At 37.4% G+C, this 16,766-nt stretch overlaps 1 protein-coding gene across 1 annotated transcript in view; it reads left to right on the top strand.

Moving 5' to 3' along the window:
- LOC117403268 (discoidin, CUB and LCCL domain-containing protein 1-like) overlaps positions 1-16,215 on the top strand; it is a 29,157-nt gene extending 12,942 nt beyond the window's left edge. Inside the window, exons 6-15 of the mRNA XM_034005293.3 lie at positions 3,742-3,875; positions 7,140-7,180; positions 8,671-8,856; positions 10,188-10,291; positions 10,481-10,628; positions 11,545-11,649; positions 11,766-11,850; positions 12,265-12,314; positions 13,336-13,455; positions 13,879-16,215. Of these exons, the coding sequence (XP_033861184.3) occupies positions 3,742-3,875; positions 7,140-7,180; positions 8,671-8,856; positions 10,188-10,291; positions 10,481-10,628; positions 11,545-11,649; positions 11,766-11,850; positions 12,265-12,314; positions 13,336-13,455; positions 13,879-14,405 (1,500 nt within the window). The 3' untranslated portion in view covers positions 14,406-16,215. The remainder of the gene's footprint in view (positions 1-3,741; positions 3,876-7,139; positions 7,181-8,670; positions 8,857-10,187; positions 10,292-10,480; positions 10,629-11,544; positions 11,650-11,765; positions 11,851-12,264; positions 12,315-13,335; positions 13,456-13,878) is intronic.
- The last annotated feature ends 551 nt before the right edge of the window (positions 16,216-16,766 follow it).

Genomic DNA, 16,766 nt, shown 5'->3' with positions numbered 1-16,766 from the left:
GCCCTGTGGGACCCCACATGTAACCTTTGACAAAAAAGAAGTCTCCTCCTCAGTTTTAACAAATTCAAGCCTGTTTGAGAGATAGGATTGAAATGCTTTGCAAGTCTATAACTATCAAAATGAAACCATTACGTAAAATTAAAATCCTCAGCATATTGTTTAAAATCAATACTTAACTTCCCAATGTACGCAGTGCTCACACAGATCATGTTTTACGCCTCATGCAGACAGTTCTGCGCTGCTTACTGCTCAATGCAGAGCCACTTCCTGCTTCATTTGGTCATGGAGGATAATTAGGATTATCAATAATAATTTTTCAATGCGATAAAAATATTGCTGCAAAAGATTATCGTGATTATCGATATTATCGATTATTGTTCCAACCCTCTCCATCTCCATCTACCTTCTAATTTGCGACACGCAAGTTTGTGCAGACGCTTTGTGTTATTAACCACGTTTTTAATTGTTTAAGGTGCAATAGTATCTAAGGTGCTTGTTAGAGTGGTGTTATAATTATCCACCAACTCTCCAGCCGATCCTGACGGTAAAATCTGCAGCAGACAATGCTTCCAGGTACTTCTCAGTAGTTTAAGTTACGAGATCGAGTTTTAATACAACATGCCGGGTTTCATAGAGTCAGATAATAAAATGTAAAAAATAATAGCGGAGTGGTCTGAAACCGTGAGATCAACGATGGACAAGTTCTGAATATTTAGACAATGAGAAATAACTAAATCTAGTGTATGGCCGTGAATATGAGTTAGGCCAGTAACATGTTGAGAAAAACCAAAGGACTCAAGTAATATCATGCAATCTCTTCTAAGGGAATCTCTATGTATATCATCATATATCTTAAAATCACCTAACAAAAAACAGTCCTTCTCATGCTTGACAACTACTGATGATAAAAACTCACTCTTATAAAGAAAGAGAGTTGGGTCTAGGAGGAGGCCGATAAATAACAGCAACCTGAACAGGAATTTTGCCACAAACCACAAATGACGAATAACCTTCTGTGTGCTCATGATTAAGAGCAAACTCTTTAAGGAAAAACATTGTTACCTATAAACATTTAATCATGGGATGTAATATTTAAGCTTTTTCCAGCACGTCCTTTGATTTTGGTCTTCATGTGACACATTAAGGAATAACTTATCTCTTTTGATTTGATGGTGAATATCACTTTTTATATCAAAATAATAAAGGGAAAAGAAGGACTTGATAGGGGATCAGTATTTATTCAAAGACTACAAGGGACTTAAAGGCTCCATCAGCAGCAGAGGTTGAAAGAACAGTTGCTTTGTCATTTTAAATCACTTCCTTTCTCTGCAGAACTATATCACTTTTTTACATTTTATCAAGTGACAGCAATTTAAGTACTAACTATAGTTCACATACCGTGAGTTTCTTAATAAACACAGATAGGCACTGATGATAACTTTATCATCCACACATTTGTTTAGTCGATACACAGGCTGTAACAAGAAAAGAAGGAACATAATTAAAATGCAACCCTGTCATATCTGATCATTGTAACTGGCTTTTATAAAGATGTTCGTAACCTGATGTAGGAAAGCTTCACAATTCTTCTCAGGCTGGAACTTTATAATAAGGACAGGCCACGCAATCAGCTTGCTGAACCCAAAACACATCTTTGTTAGCAGGCAGGCTAAAAACATCAGCAGATATACAGTTCACTAAAGTTCTGTAGCCTAGATTGCAGTTAAACCGCATGGAACAGCCATAACATAAGATCGTTCGTAGAGGGTTATTCCCAACAACCAGTGAAAGGGCTCACCTAGTTTGGAGTTACTTGTATCGCAGTGGGAAGGGAAATAACCTTCCTAGTAGGGAGAACAATGGCCCATTCCCCAGAACAGAATAGGGGAGACGAACCATGGTCTTTACAATGTTTATCAGGAGTGTGTTTTCACTGGAAACTGCATTGGGCTGTAATGGGATTGTCTTGAGGGGTGTGTGCCAGCATTTACAGGTCCAGTTGTATCTGCAGATCATATGTTTGAGACCATGCCGAAAATAGGTGCTGGACCTTCCAAGAATCACTGTAAGTAGAGTGATCTCCGAGCAGAGTTAATCTCTGAATTGTTCCATTATTACAGATTAAAAGAGGTTCCCTTCTACTTCATTTCAGAAACATAGTTAGATCATTGCTTGAATTAGCTGCATATATTTAGAACTGTATTTGGCAAGCACAACACTGAATCTGTACAAGAAAAAAAAAATACTAGGAATAGTCAATAGACTGAATGAAAAAGATTGTTCCTTGGTTAAAAAACAAAACAAAACAAAAAAAATGATGAGATGAAAACCATTAATGCCATTTTGTATATAATTCACAGTTAATGGGTTATATTTTTCACTTGGAACACTAACTGAATCCCTGGACCAGATTTATGAAAAACTTGATTTACTGTTCTGACTTCACAAGCCTTGAACCTCACATCATCTATCACAGGTTGTTGATTACCTTTTAGGTTACAATTTGAAAGGTCTATTGCCTTTGTGGTCAGATGCAGGGCACATACAGGGCACCTACTTTATGTTTATATGTATGGTGTTAAATGATAGAGTTAATGATGTATTCAAATGCTTTGTTCGTTGATATGGTGCACGATCCAACTAGATATACTTATGTACATCAGATCTTGGCTACCCATAAATCTTCATTCTCAAGTTAAAATCAGAGCTGTGCATTTCCTCACTGGACTACTCTATACTATACCTCATTAAATAGTTTGCGCCTTATATCATACAAACAGTCTTACAGTATTGATTAACTGCACTAGCAGTCTGCTAGTTTTGAGTTGAGTTATTTGACCTAAAATGGTTTAGAAACCTGCAATGTTGGAAGAGTTATTTAAATGTAGTTCATATAAGGTCTTTATAGACATTCATTTTTTGACCCATCATTCCACTTCAGTTAGAAATAAGGATTGAATCACCAAATGCTTTCTGTCTCTCATGGCTTTTCTCAGTTTTTTTTCCTGAGTCAGGACAGGCTAATAAGGCTGTCATTGTTGGTACTGGTGCATGATTTGGGGACCATGACTGACCACCTTAACCCTACCCAGTTTTACACCAGGTGTTCATTCTCAGCTGTGTAGATTGAGAGCAGCCTCCCTGTGAGAGTCTGTGTTGGGGCATGAACCCACGACCCGCTGCACTGCATGCTAGCGAGCTCTTTGTGACCCTTTCAAGGAAGCCATGGACTACAAAAGCATGAAAATCCACTGATTTTTTTTTTTTGTTAGTAGTGGATCACTTCAGTCTAGCTCTCTTCTACATAAACAAATCCTATCCTTTCTGACTTTGTTCTGTCTGTCTGTTCACTACCAAAAATGCAACCAAAAAAAAAACATTATATTTTTTGTTGGGGTGGGGTGGGGGCTATTCTTAATGTTTCATTCATTGAACTCCATACAAGTAACCAGTAAGCATTCTTTCTTGCAATAGGATAATACAAAATACATTTATATTGCACCATTCACTACTAGAACCACAAGACATTTTCATTCTTTTGATAGAAGGGAGCTAGATCTTAATTAGATTCAGTAAATTAACATTTTAATGCTCATCCTTAATAGGTTTTGTTTTAACCTTACGTTATAAATTCCATATATTCAGTGTTCTCTCCCAGCCATTAATAATCAAGTAAGATGAGACGCCTGGATCCTATGTATAATGCAGAAGTGTAACCGATGTTTGTGTTTTATCCTTCAGACGTCCGTTCTTTGTAAAGCTGCCGTTCATGCTGGGGTTATAAGTGATGAATTGGGAGGCCAGATATCAGTCATTCAGCATAAAGGCCTCAGTCGGTATGAAGGCATCAAGGCGAATGGCATTCAGTCAAAAGAGTGAGTATCAATCAGGTTTTTGATTATCAAGCATCACCATGAGGGGAGCTTCACAGTGTCCATCCTCCGCCAACGCTGCTATTTCAACTGGTCGTAACTCATAAACCATTTGAGACGCCGACTTCATATTTTCAGTGTTGTAGGAACTCCTTGGGCAAAAACTGTGGTTAGCTGCCATATTGGGGTAGTTTGACTTATTGAACTCTTTGTGATGTTGGCTTCATACTTTGATTTTTAAACTGCCACTGCCAAAGCCTCCATCTCAGAAACTATTGAAGAAGTCATATTTCCAGTACAGTATGGTAAAAGTGTCTGCCATATTGTATTAATATTTGGTACTCTGCTGCTGTATTGTAGCATTTTCTCAGTAAAGTACCATTACTACAACATTTTAACGTGTGGCCAAATTAATTAAAGGGAACACATGCTTTGATATAGTGTCTTTACAACTGGTATACAGCTGTTTTCTATAATTCTTTCAGTCAAGTTCCATTACCAGTGTTGTGCAGTAAAAACATATTTGATTGTATAACTTGGTGTGCCAGGATATGGCGAGGGGTGTAATTACAAAAACAAACACAGTCCAACAACAAAGGTAAACAAAAGAGCAGGTTTATTTATTTATTTTTAAACAATAAACCAGCGTGACTGGGAAGCACGGCAACGACAGGCTGTGAATCTCTTCCTTAACAACTGTCCGTGGTTTTCTTCTCTCTGTAGAGTTCCTTCTTAATCTGAAAAATAGCACAGGTTAACTCACAGCACTGTCGTCCCTCCCCCAGCAGTCTTTCACCAGTCTCCCAGACTTGACCTTGGCCTGCCTCGCTCAGTCACAGCACATTTATTATCTTGTGTTAGCTATGATTTGCAATTTCGTTGATGAATGTCTTAAACCTGAGCTAATGTATGAACCTTTCTGCCAAAATAATGGCAACTGCTGAGATGTATTCGGGGCTAGAGGTGTAAAGTAAGAAAGAATATCAAATCTCATTCATTATGACTATAAAGCTGACTAGTATTTTTATTTTATACATTAAACATGTTTAAGCCCCTTTCCAACTGTATCCCATAGCTCCGTGTGCATGAAAAGCTTAATTTGATCATGATTCATTCAACCTAATTAAGTCTTGAGTAAGTATGTGCAGGAAATTAATTGTCTGAAAACTAATTTGTGATGGGGGGAGACCAGTTACACATAATACCTCATTATCTCCAAATACTATGTGATGTTTTTCTTTCTTTTTGTTAAAAACACCAACCTTAAAAGATTACCCCCCCCCCCCCCATCCCCTACCCTGTTCTGTTAAGGTAACATTTGGGGATTTAAAATGCTATTTATTAATTTATTTATTAATTTATTAATTAAGATTACAACTAGCCTGTTTATTAAAGAGGATGCTCCACAGGAATGGAGAAAAAACTGTGTCTTCTCTTATGTTTTACTTTCCAACCAAATTTGATTGTTTTAGGTGGAGCTCATTGAAGATATTATCAGTTTGCTGACTTGTTTAAACTAGCCTGTTAAAAACCACTACAAATGAAAACCAATCACCCAATTACTGCATTCACATTGCCGATATTTGTAATTAACATTTGGAACCCTCAGAAGACTGAGCTTTGTCTGTGATTGGGTGCTAATTAGTAAATGTGTTTTTAATTTAAACTATATATTACTGCCAAATGAAATGCCAAGGTCTGCAATAGGACCCTGTCAACACAGATTGAATAACCTAGATAGGAGAGGTGCTTCGGTTCACCTGGGTAACTTTCCTGATACATTAGAGATATTGCTGTGTTTTATTCATTTCCTGGTTCTGTGCCTGAGTGCTTTACTTGCAGATATGCAGATTGTTTTATTTAGATAATAACAGGTTAAAGGTGGTTATTTCTACCTGCTTAGTAATCAATCAACAGGCTATATAACCTACATCATTATTTGAAAAATAATCTTTAAAAAAGCAACCAAAGGGGGCTAATGCAGAATGGATTTTCACTCATTTTAAGTGAGGAGCGGGAGGAGAAGGTGCGAATGGAAGGAATACAAGCATTTACAGAACGTACAGTCACCAGCAGTAGAGTATAAGGCCATGCTTTAGCCAGCTGAGACACCCGCCAACTCAAGTTGACTTCAGAACTAAACATTTGAATTTGTTGCTTACACTGCTGCTTCTCAAAGATCTGCTTTAGGAATTTCAAGCTTTAAGGAGTGGGATGTTTTGACAGTATCACAGGCATGACAGAGCCAGCGAGTCAGATCAGGCAAGCGCATTTGATCTCCAGACTGAATATACAGAAATGTGCTAAAACCCCCACTAAGGGCAGTGTGCTTAATATTCTGCAACATATCATGGTTTCTGATCATGTAGCATGTACTTCTGTGAGCAAACACTGAACTCCAACTGCATTAACAGCTGGTGTGCCTTGTAAAGGCAAAACTACTGGTACAAAGCACTACTGTGTGTTCAGACAAGTCTGTTGCATGTCTGAAAATAAAAGCTCCCCAGATCAAGGTTGCAAAGTATGCACTTTGGTTTTAAAGTGACCAAGGAGATCAGCCTGGTTTAAACCCCAGTTCAGCTGTTCACTTTGTGGCAAAACACTGCTATTTTTTTTGCTTTCAGTGGGCCCTATTCACATTAAATCAATTAACAGCAATTTACTGGTTGTTTTAGCGAAGGTTACAAGCTTATCTTCAAAGTGTTTGGTTAGGGTCAAGTAAGTGCAACGAAACCAAATCCAAATTCAGCATGCACCTCAGTGTACTGTAGCACTCCCCCATTAAAAGTGTTCTTGTTACAAAGGGAGACACACTATTAACAAGGGAAGGAGCACAACATTCATTCTCTGCAGTGCCTCTGGATCTGCAGTTACATGAAGGATGACTGTCATTTATGGCTTATGCTGATACAATTACCTGGCTTGGGAAAATCATATGCTGCACAACAATAATAGTTGTGCAGCATATGATTTCTGTTGTGCAAAGCATTTAATAAATGGTGTGGCAGATTCCTTCAATATCGGGTTCTCAACATAGCGTTAAGATAAGTAAACAGGCACAACTGTATATGTGGCCTGTGACTAGGGTGGGAGGACAGTGCAAACAAAGGTGAGGCAGCATTTTGCTGATAATTACTGAAGGAAACAATGGGGGAGGATCTATTGCACTAGACTGGGTGTCCCTGTCTGTCAGAGCCCACACCTAATCACTTCAGTTACAATCAATAAATACCTTAAATAACATGAGTTATTTATTTTGTTTTCCAGGGGGTCTTTGTCTGACAAGCGGATTGTGTTTAGCACCAATGGTAAGAAAATGCAAATTTCAGTACTGGTACCAAGTGATACATAATATAATGTCCTTCAGTTTGTGTGGGGTTTTTTTTATTTTTTATTGTTATATATCGATTTTAAGACTTTTATCACAGGTTTTGTTTGCGGTTTCCTGTATCATTACAAACCTGCGGATATCAGTTACAGAGATCTGGCTGCTGGCTTCTGATAAGAATATAACCACTCAAATTAATGCATTACCAGCCTGCTTTTATTAATATTTTTAGTTTGACCGGTCTAAGCTAATTGGACCATAATGAGGTCTGTTAAATCCAAAGAAAAATGGGATCAAAATCATGTTCTCAAAATACATTTTGTTTTCCAAGAAATCTCATTTGAGGCTCTCCAGTTTATCATATTAGCTCTGCACACAGCCTTAATTCCATTGAGGTAATGTGGTGCTGATCAACGAAACCAGAAGATTTAAGATAGGGTTGCAGTTCAATTTGAAGGAAAAGCGAAAGCTCTGCTTGAAGGAATGATTGTTTAGGTGGTTCCCCCACTGTTGCTGATCTATTTACCTCGGATAGAACATGTCATTCTACACTCAAGAACCACTAGTATTGGTTCCTTTTTTTATACGTTGAGATATGGATTCATGATTGGGGCTTGGATCAACTAAAGCCATTCCTGTTTGAAGGCAGCTGAGTTTTGGTGTCAGCCCAGCTAACAAACCTGCTGCTACAGTTCATACTAAAAGGCATCATTGACTGCTGCTTCTTATAAAGGTCAAAGGTCAGGCGAACATGGTCTGGATTTGACTTTGTAAAGTGGAGGAAAATTGTACTGCAGCTTCTCTTACAGTGTCACCTTTCAGTGTGAAATTCACTGTACTGAACAAACAATAGATAAGATTGCCTAAGAAAAGTAAAAACATTTTTACTTGTGCTACCAGTACTTGCACACAGTTAATCTCAAAATGAACCCTTGCAGTATGTGAAGAGGAGGCATGGGAACAGCAAAGTCCTAATGGAATTCAATCAAGAGCAGTACACTGAAAGTAAACAAGAGGGATGCATCATGGGAATGTATTGAGTGGTCCCCTGTAAGATTTTATCGATACTTATTCCAAAGAGACATCTTCCACTTAACCTAGGAAACCAATGAAAAATCAGTTCTGCCTCCTTGTACAGTATATCCCGCAGATTCAATCTCAGTCAACAGCTCAAGTGTTTATTGAGCTTGCCGTGCAGTGCAATGGCTCGTACCGACTTGCTTGATCACACTACCTGTAATTCTATTCTGAGTGGATCAGTGCACACACTTTCTTTGCTGAGTGTGCAATATTGTCACACACCTGCCCCAAGTTTAGCTTTTTTTTTTATTGTATATACTGAAACAAAAGGAAATGTTTCCTGAAGAAAGGCAGCTGGTAAATGTTAAGTCTACAAAACAAATCCTCACATAAATACTAGATGCTGTATGAATATGTATACAATTATGTATGTATAACGTTTGTACTTAGATTGCAGCAAGCCACTGATCTTGGATTCGGGAGCCATGGCAGCCACATCTGCCTGGCAGCCGACCAATGAAAATGGACAGATCACCGAGTGTTCTGTTGATGTTCAGGGATCTGCGTGGGCAGTTAATCGTAACAACACCTGCCAGTGGATGCTTATAGACCTTGGGGAGAAAAAGAATATCACAGGTTAGTGTAGAAAGTTCCTACACTAGGTAATTACCCATCCACTTTTGGTTCATATTATTTTATTTGCTAAAATCAAAGCAATCAGCTCTGAGGCTTTTAAAACTTCTTTTAAATCAACCTTGCTAAATATATACTACCAGTATATTCTGGGTTCCTACAAGGACGCTCAATATCAAGTCATTTTTGTTGAAGGAGGAGAGACACTTGCTTTTGTTTGTTTTAGGTTTTCTAAATAAGTGACTTTGGGAGAAGTAGGGCGACCCAGTTACAGGTACAGTCCCATTTCTTTTAGAGTTTCAGTTTGTAGATGTAAAGAAAACACAAACTGTAATGCTTTCCCAAAGTTTATAGTATGAATCCTGTACAAACCTTAAGTGACTCACCCATCCAGTAATTACAAACTCCAGTCTCACTTTATCTTCTTCGAATTTTGGGGTTATTATGTAATATAAAAGAATGGCTCACATTGTCTGTCTCTTTCATAACTGGCAAATCCATGCATACATTGTGTTTTAATTATAGTAGCATAATGACGCTGACGTTATCACAAGCCCAGCGTGTAAAGTCATCCTCTTAAAAGTAAATTTTGTCCTCATCTGTTGTACATTAAGCTCTGTGCAATTGAATAATGCAGGCACTGTTTGGACAGAGTGCATTTGCATCACTGAAAACAAGAAGGAAGCACTGCTGACACAAAACAGGGCAGTTGTGCAACAGCATTGCCCATGAAGCAACTGGAGAAGAATATGTTCTTTGAGTTCTGAAGGTCACTCTTATCCATCTATTGATGGATAATTCTGTTGGTAATTTACACTCTAAAAATAAAATCCTAAAGTTGTTCTTTGTCCTGACCTTGGCAACTGTGCAAAAATGTACCTTGTTTGACTGCAATAGATCAGAACAGGTGTTGTAATTGCAGCCTTTGTTCATGGTTTCATAGTCATTTTCAAGAATTAACTTGAATTTGCGTTTTACATGGCTTTTTGAATTAGCTTAACATACATACATACATATCTACATATCTAATACTGGTCAGCTGTCAATAGGACCACAGGTGGTCTCAATGTATTTCATGCTGAAGTATCCAAATCATATGCTGTAGCACAGACACAGCTGCTAGTGTAAAGGGCCGAGAATGGGGAAGGAACTACAATTTAACTAATCGGTCTGAAGTCAACACTTATTTATATTTGAATAGGTACAAATATAAAGTTGCTATCAATATGAAATATAGTATTATGATATCTTTATATGGTATTTGCAGTTTTACTTCTCATTTTGTGTTTTTGCCCTGGGATTTCCCTTCTAATAAAACAGCCATGTCTTCTCAGGAATCATCACTTCTGGATCTACACTACCAAGTTACAGAATCCAGCACAGCAAAGATGGACATAAATGGAGGATGTACAGACAGGCTGGAGGTTCAGAAGCAAAGGTGAGAAATGTGTGTGGTGGTTGTGTTATTTTTTCACAAAAAAAAAAATATATATACATATAGAATATATATATATATATATATATATATATATATATATATATATATATATATACCCAAATTGTGATTGGTTTGTACGAGACTCATTTGCATATAATTAATGATACTTTTTTCTTCTTTTTTAAACAGATATTTGAAGGAAACCTTGATTACTGGCACCAAACACGGAACAACTTTCTCCCATCTATCGTTGCTCGCTACATACGCATCATTCCACAAACCGGGCTTCGGAGAATAGCCATGAAGGTGGAGCTAATGGGATGTTCTCAACAGAAAGGTAAGCAAAGTGCATTCCTGCTGCATCTGATTTAAAAAAAAAAAAAAAAATAGATACTGCAGGCATTTAGGTTTTCTGTTGCTTTTAAGCAGGCATATTTTCTTTTCAGAGTGTCTGAAATGGTTTGCCTTGTGATTTTGAATTTTTCACTAAGCTCTTTTTGTATTGGTTTTGGTAAACGTATCAAGCTTGTGTGAAAGTTTAGACATTTTATTTTCTGTTAATGATGTCGGTGGGACATGTGAGCATATATGCAACGTCTCGCTTTTGTTTTAGTCTTAAGTTTCATTCTAGTTTTAAACTTAGAAAAGCAAAATCACATGACCCAGTGCCAGACTGCACATTGGTTTTAAACAAGACAAGACAAAAATCATGCAGAATTATACAGAATGCCAGTATGTAGAGGGGCTGGATTAGACCATTTTACTGTAACAATAATTAATGTTTAATTCTGTTAAAGAGCAGGATTTCAAAAAAGGACGGTTAAGGCTTCTGAAAATGGCAGCACCTATCAATTATTATGACTGTGTCAGTAATTTTTTACTGCTCATTGGTGCTATTAAAGAGTCTGTTTGTTCACGGGCATGGGAACTTTTTCACATGTTTTCACTGCTTTGATATGGTTCATACTTGTATGACCACAGAAATGTAATGACTTTATATTAAAACAGGAAGTTTAAAAGTGCCAGTTTTATTGTGTATACCCTTATGAAAGTTCGCCTTAGTAAAAGCATATCAAATTGCAATAAAGCATAGTGAAAGCAAGGCAAAGCATAGGTAAGCATTGTAAAGGCCAAAGTGGTATGGTAAAGCATATAAAATAATAATAATAATAATAATAATAATAATAATAATAATGCTTTACCATACCACGCCTTCAATTCCAAATGGGATCCGTTTCTTCTTACTTTATCAGCAAATTCTTCAACTCTACCTATACCTGAAAACACAAGCCCAGGTACAATTCCACATGCTGAAGAGGAAGATATAACGGAGCCTGTTCCATCCCAGACTGACCTAGGTAAGCATGTAGTGAACTGCTTGTAATGGTATTTTTATAAATCAGGATTTGCTTTGTTTACTGAATGTTTACTCCTATTTTAACAAAGCACATGTTTTTTTCTTTTGCTCATCAAGTGAAACTAGCCATGTTTGTGGTCCCAGCCGTCCTCTCATTGGTCCTTCTGTTTGCAGGAGTTTGTGTTTACACAACTTTACGGAAGTAAGTGGAACCTTTTAACACATACAATAGCTGTAATAGCAAACTTGTATTCAAATAATGCAATCATTTATATTTTTCTAAAATCCTGAGTTTGTGTCATTTAGGGGGAGTGGGCATTCTAGTTCATAATGTTTTTTTCTATGGTCTAACAGTAGTTGTTAAGGTACAATATTGACTAATATGAAGGTGTAAAGATCATGAAGTTGCAAATTTAAGGCATAATTTTAATTTGGATGTTATGTAAAGGATCAGTATTGGTGCCAAAAGGTGTATAACAAAGTATTATGTACCTCCTAAAACTTTTATAATGTAGGTTTGGCGAGAAACAAATGGCCTTCGACAGACTTATTGTTGCAAAGTGATAATAGAATACATCACCCAGGCTCACAGGCACATTTGTCATTTTTTTTGTAGGAAGAAGACAAAGGAAAATGCATATGGGTTATCTGAAGCTCCTAAAGCAGGTTAGTAAGGACTTCGATAATAAACCTATGGTGGCTTTTTGAAAATCTCGGATGAAGGCGCACAACAATAAAAGGCTGGCAGGAATCCTGTCTGCGTTTTTGCTGAGTGAAGATCTGAGCCCCTTACAGAGAATGACAACAATTTACTGCTTTGTCACAATAAATCGCTTGCTTTTTTATAACTGGATGTTAATTGATTAAGAATTAACTATCTGTGTTGAGCATGCCATGCAGAATGTAGAATGCCAGTTAGCTGGACATTTTATGAAACATTTCCTGCTGTTCTGTGTCGCCAGGAGTAATCATTACCACTCCCTGACACATGGAACGAGGATAAACCAAAGTAAAATCTGATCAAGCTATTCTTTTCAACTATGAAAAAATACATCAAACCCATTCAATGTTTTATCATTAATAATAAATAAGTATATCTGTCATAGCTGTTACTGATTTATGGAAACATTCAACATATTGGAGGGATGCAGATATGGTTCCCTTAATTTCATGGCAGTGAAATCTTAAATTGGTCTTTTTAGTCAGTTATTCATGCTGTCTTTTCAGGATAAAAACATATTCTAAATGCACCACAGAGAATAAAAAGTACCACTATATTACAGAGTTGAAATTTGAGTTTTGACATTTGTATCAAATTGAAGCGATTACATCTTTGAACGTAAAACTGCCTTAAAAGCAATATGTAACATCTGTGGCTTGATAGTTATCTTCTTCCATGACGGGAGGGAAAGTGAAGCGTAAGCACAACACAAGATAGCCAAAGTGTTCATGTCTGTGCATGCTACAGGACCACACAGGCATCCACAAGCAGACGGTTGATTGTGTTGAACTTGCAGCACCCAGGCAAACGGAAAAGTTGTATGAGAAAGCATGGAGCTAAGAAACTAAAACAACGGAGCCAAAATAATATTACATTCTGTATAACTGTTCTTATTCGCTTAGTTGTTGTTTTTTTTAAGTCAACTCTTAGACATGTTTCCCATGATTTTCATTTTCATTGTTTCAGGCTGTTGGAAACAGATCAAAAAGCCTTTTGCCAGGCCCCAGTCCACAGAGTTTACCATCAGCTACAGTCCTGAAAAAGAAACGCTGGAGAAACTGGATCTGGTCAAAAGTAACATGGCAGGTAAAGTTTGGATATTCAGACCTGACTTCAAAAGAGAGATTTCTTGCATGTACATGCAAAGTGCCTATTGTGCATGCTGGGTTGTTCACATATTGCTTCAATAGTCACTTCCCCACACTTCATCCTTTCTGGGGTAAGGAAGTATGACTTATTTGGGGAAAAATGTGTGTAAGAGGCCCTCATTAGATTACTGGTTTTCATTCTGCTATGATGCATGGTTGTGTTTTTTTCATTACCAGTACTTGCATGGAACAGTACGGAACAGTAAATAACCACAATGGATCCCAGTGATGTGAATCACAAGGGAGAGCTTGCACAAACCCCCACCGCTTGCAACCCCCCAGCAGCCCAGTAACCAAGTACCATCCTTACCTGTCACATTTTACATTTTTGTATTTTTAATTGTGTTTTATTTTTTTTAAGATTACCAGCAGCCCCTAATGATTGGAACAGGGACAGTGACGAGAAAAGGGTCCACATTCAGGCCAATGGACACTGACGCTAAAGAGGAAATCAGCAGACAGGACCCTGCGACCAACTATGACTATCTGTATACAGCCAATCAGTATGCACTGCCTTTGACCAATCAGGAACCAGAATATGCCACCCCTATAATAGAGCGGCACAACTTCAGGAAAGACGCCTACACACCAGACACGGGTTACAATGTGCCAGCAGTTAGTTTATCAAAGAAGCCTTCTTTCAATGCAAATGATTGCAATAGCTACAACAAACAGGAAAGCCTCACTGGAGATTACCAAACACCACAAATTATAACCGAAAGCATGCTGAATGAAGAGACAGGATATGATAGACCTAAACTGAGCATTGCTTTGGCCACAGCAACCACGGGTATGGACTATCAGAAGCCACAGGTCACTATGTCAGTGACTGAAGGATACTCCGCGCCTAGAGACTGTTTAAAACCAGCAAGTCTCCGGCAACAGTAAAAAAAAAAAAAAATGGCACCGGCGTGGACAGACTGTTGCAGCGCACAGATGCTGACTATTTCTTGCAAAAATGAAACACTTTGCAGTGAACAACATAAACATTATTGGGATAAATTATTCATTATTTTAAAAAAATACCTGGTCATTGTATATAACGTCCGACCTGCTATTCTGCCTTCGGACAGGCATATTCCAGATACTGATATTGGACTCAGTAGATCAAAGCTCCACTTTTTTATTTTTAATCTAGATTCTTTAAGCATTTTGTTATATGAAATTGATTGAAGCAGCCTCAGAGATTCCCATGTTAATAATAATAATAAAAACTCTCTAAAATACATTACTCACAGGTGGCAAGGAGAAGACATTTATGAAGAGTTGTGTACCTGTGTAAATGTTAACTTGGGTCTTTAAAAAGATTTATGTTATTGAAGAAGTTGTGCTTAAATGTTGACTAGACGATTGTCATCTTGCAAGAAATGAACTGTTGCATGGTTCTCTTTAAAATAAGGAATGAAGAACTAATTGGTTGTATAGATGTGCAAAAGCTCTTGTGAAACAAGTTGCTTATAGGAAGATTTTTTTTTCCATTTATATTGATATTCAAGTACAAAACTGTTGATGCCTGTGCATACTGTATTATTATAAGGGTTATTAGTTTCCATTGCTCGATTTGTCATGTTTTCTCTGAATTAAGTATTTCTGTTAATACACCAGAAAGTGACCAAAAGATATCTGATAATGTCAGGTATCAGGCCTAAGGATCTGTCTATCTGCACACAATAAGACAACATGCTGGGTTGGATTCAAGATTGTTATGAAATCTGTACCCTACATTCAGAACTCCCAATTAATTTCAAGAACCTTTTGGACTTTTTGTTGGAACACTTCAAAGTCATCAGATCTCATATATATGCATGCAGCATTGCATAGTACCATAACCTACAATTGAACTTGAGATCTCCTGGGAGTGGGATTGGGCTTATAAAATATGTTGTATAATCAAAGCCCTGTACTGTAGTCATTTATGGATTTACGTTACATAAACCAAAAGACATGCACATTTATCAACAGGGTCCCATAGGCATTCTGAGAAGTTAAGGGATAAGCCGCCTTAGCTGTGCTGTTCAGGTTATCTGAAGACAGATGGAGGGAGGGAAGTAGTTTTGTATTCAAGTAGGTTAACAGTTTAAAATGTTTGGTTTACGTTTTCTCCTTTGTGATTCATCAGTTGCACAGATTTATCAAGCAAATCATTTTCCTCTTAGAAACCTCCTGAAGAAAATTCTAGTCCCTCCCCCATTACAAATAACAACTGATGTGTGCAGAACAGCAAATAGCCATCAGAAGCAGATATCATAGAAGCTACAATAACAGGTTCATTAGTGGCCATTATGGCTTGGTATCGGGTGACAGTGGCAGTCCATGCTGACTGAGAAAGGGGTGTATTAATAAGAATATTAAGCAGTGCTGTTTTAAGCAAATAAAAAGTTTAAATGTTAAGAAAAAAATAAGTAAATAAATCCTGTTTTTTTCTTGAACTGAAGTCTATGTTAATGTGCACGTTGTTTTAACTGTGTTGCTTTTGTTCTGAAGTGACAGACTATAGAAAGTGGAATTACTGCTATAATTTCTATGAAATTTGTGGGGTTTTTTTTTGGGGGGGGGGGTGTAAATATATTGCCTTTATAAGCAAATCTGATGCAGCCTAATTCTGACAGCATTGGAAGTTTAAATGTAGTTTGTTGTTTATATAAATGTCTAAACATTGTACACAGGCTGTAAATAAAAGTCATTGTAGAAACCATGTTGGTTATCTTTATTGAGCATTTTAAGAAATGTCAAGCATGTACATACCAATTTTACCTTCGTCTTTGGAGGCTGTATGTCCTAGTTGTAAATGAAAGAGGACTGGGAGCCAAGACGTGGGTTTAGACATTCCAGCTCAGCCACTTTTTTTCCTTGGAGTCCCACAGCTGTAAAGCTGGCAGAAGGATGTCACATGTTCTCTATTCTGTGTTAAGTTTTGAATGGTATGCAGTAACAGTGCAGGAATTTGACAGACTTGTGTCTGCTGCTTGCAGTGCTTGTGCTGTTTATGTCATGCATTGCATTCACAGAATGCAGTGCGTTTTTGCTGTAATAGTATAGTGGTGCGTATGTTTAAACAAAAGTACGGTATTGGGTAATACAAAAAGTAACCCAATTTCACATTTGCTGTAGGTCATGGAAATGTCATGAAGGTGGATCAAAATGTATATCATTCAGAAATAAGCAGTGTGAGCTAATCCTGGCATTTGTGTGCCTTGGTTTGTTATCTCTTATAGAAACTCCTGCTTACTGAGGTAGGCACTTTAATTT

This window comes from Acipenser ruthenus, chromosome 5 (genome assembly GCF_902713425.1).
Source record: "Acipenser ruthenus chromosome 5, fAciRut3.2 maternal haplotype, whole genome shotgun sequence".
Taxonomy (NCBI): domain Eukaryota; kingdom Metazoa; phylum Chordata; class Actinopteri; order Acipenseriformes; family Acipenseridae; genus Acipenser; species Acipenser ruthenus.
The sequence above is the reverse complement of the archived record's forward strand: the minus strand, read 5'-3'. Positions and strand labels throughout refer to the sequence as shown.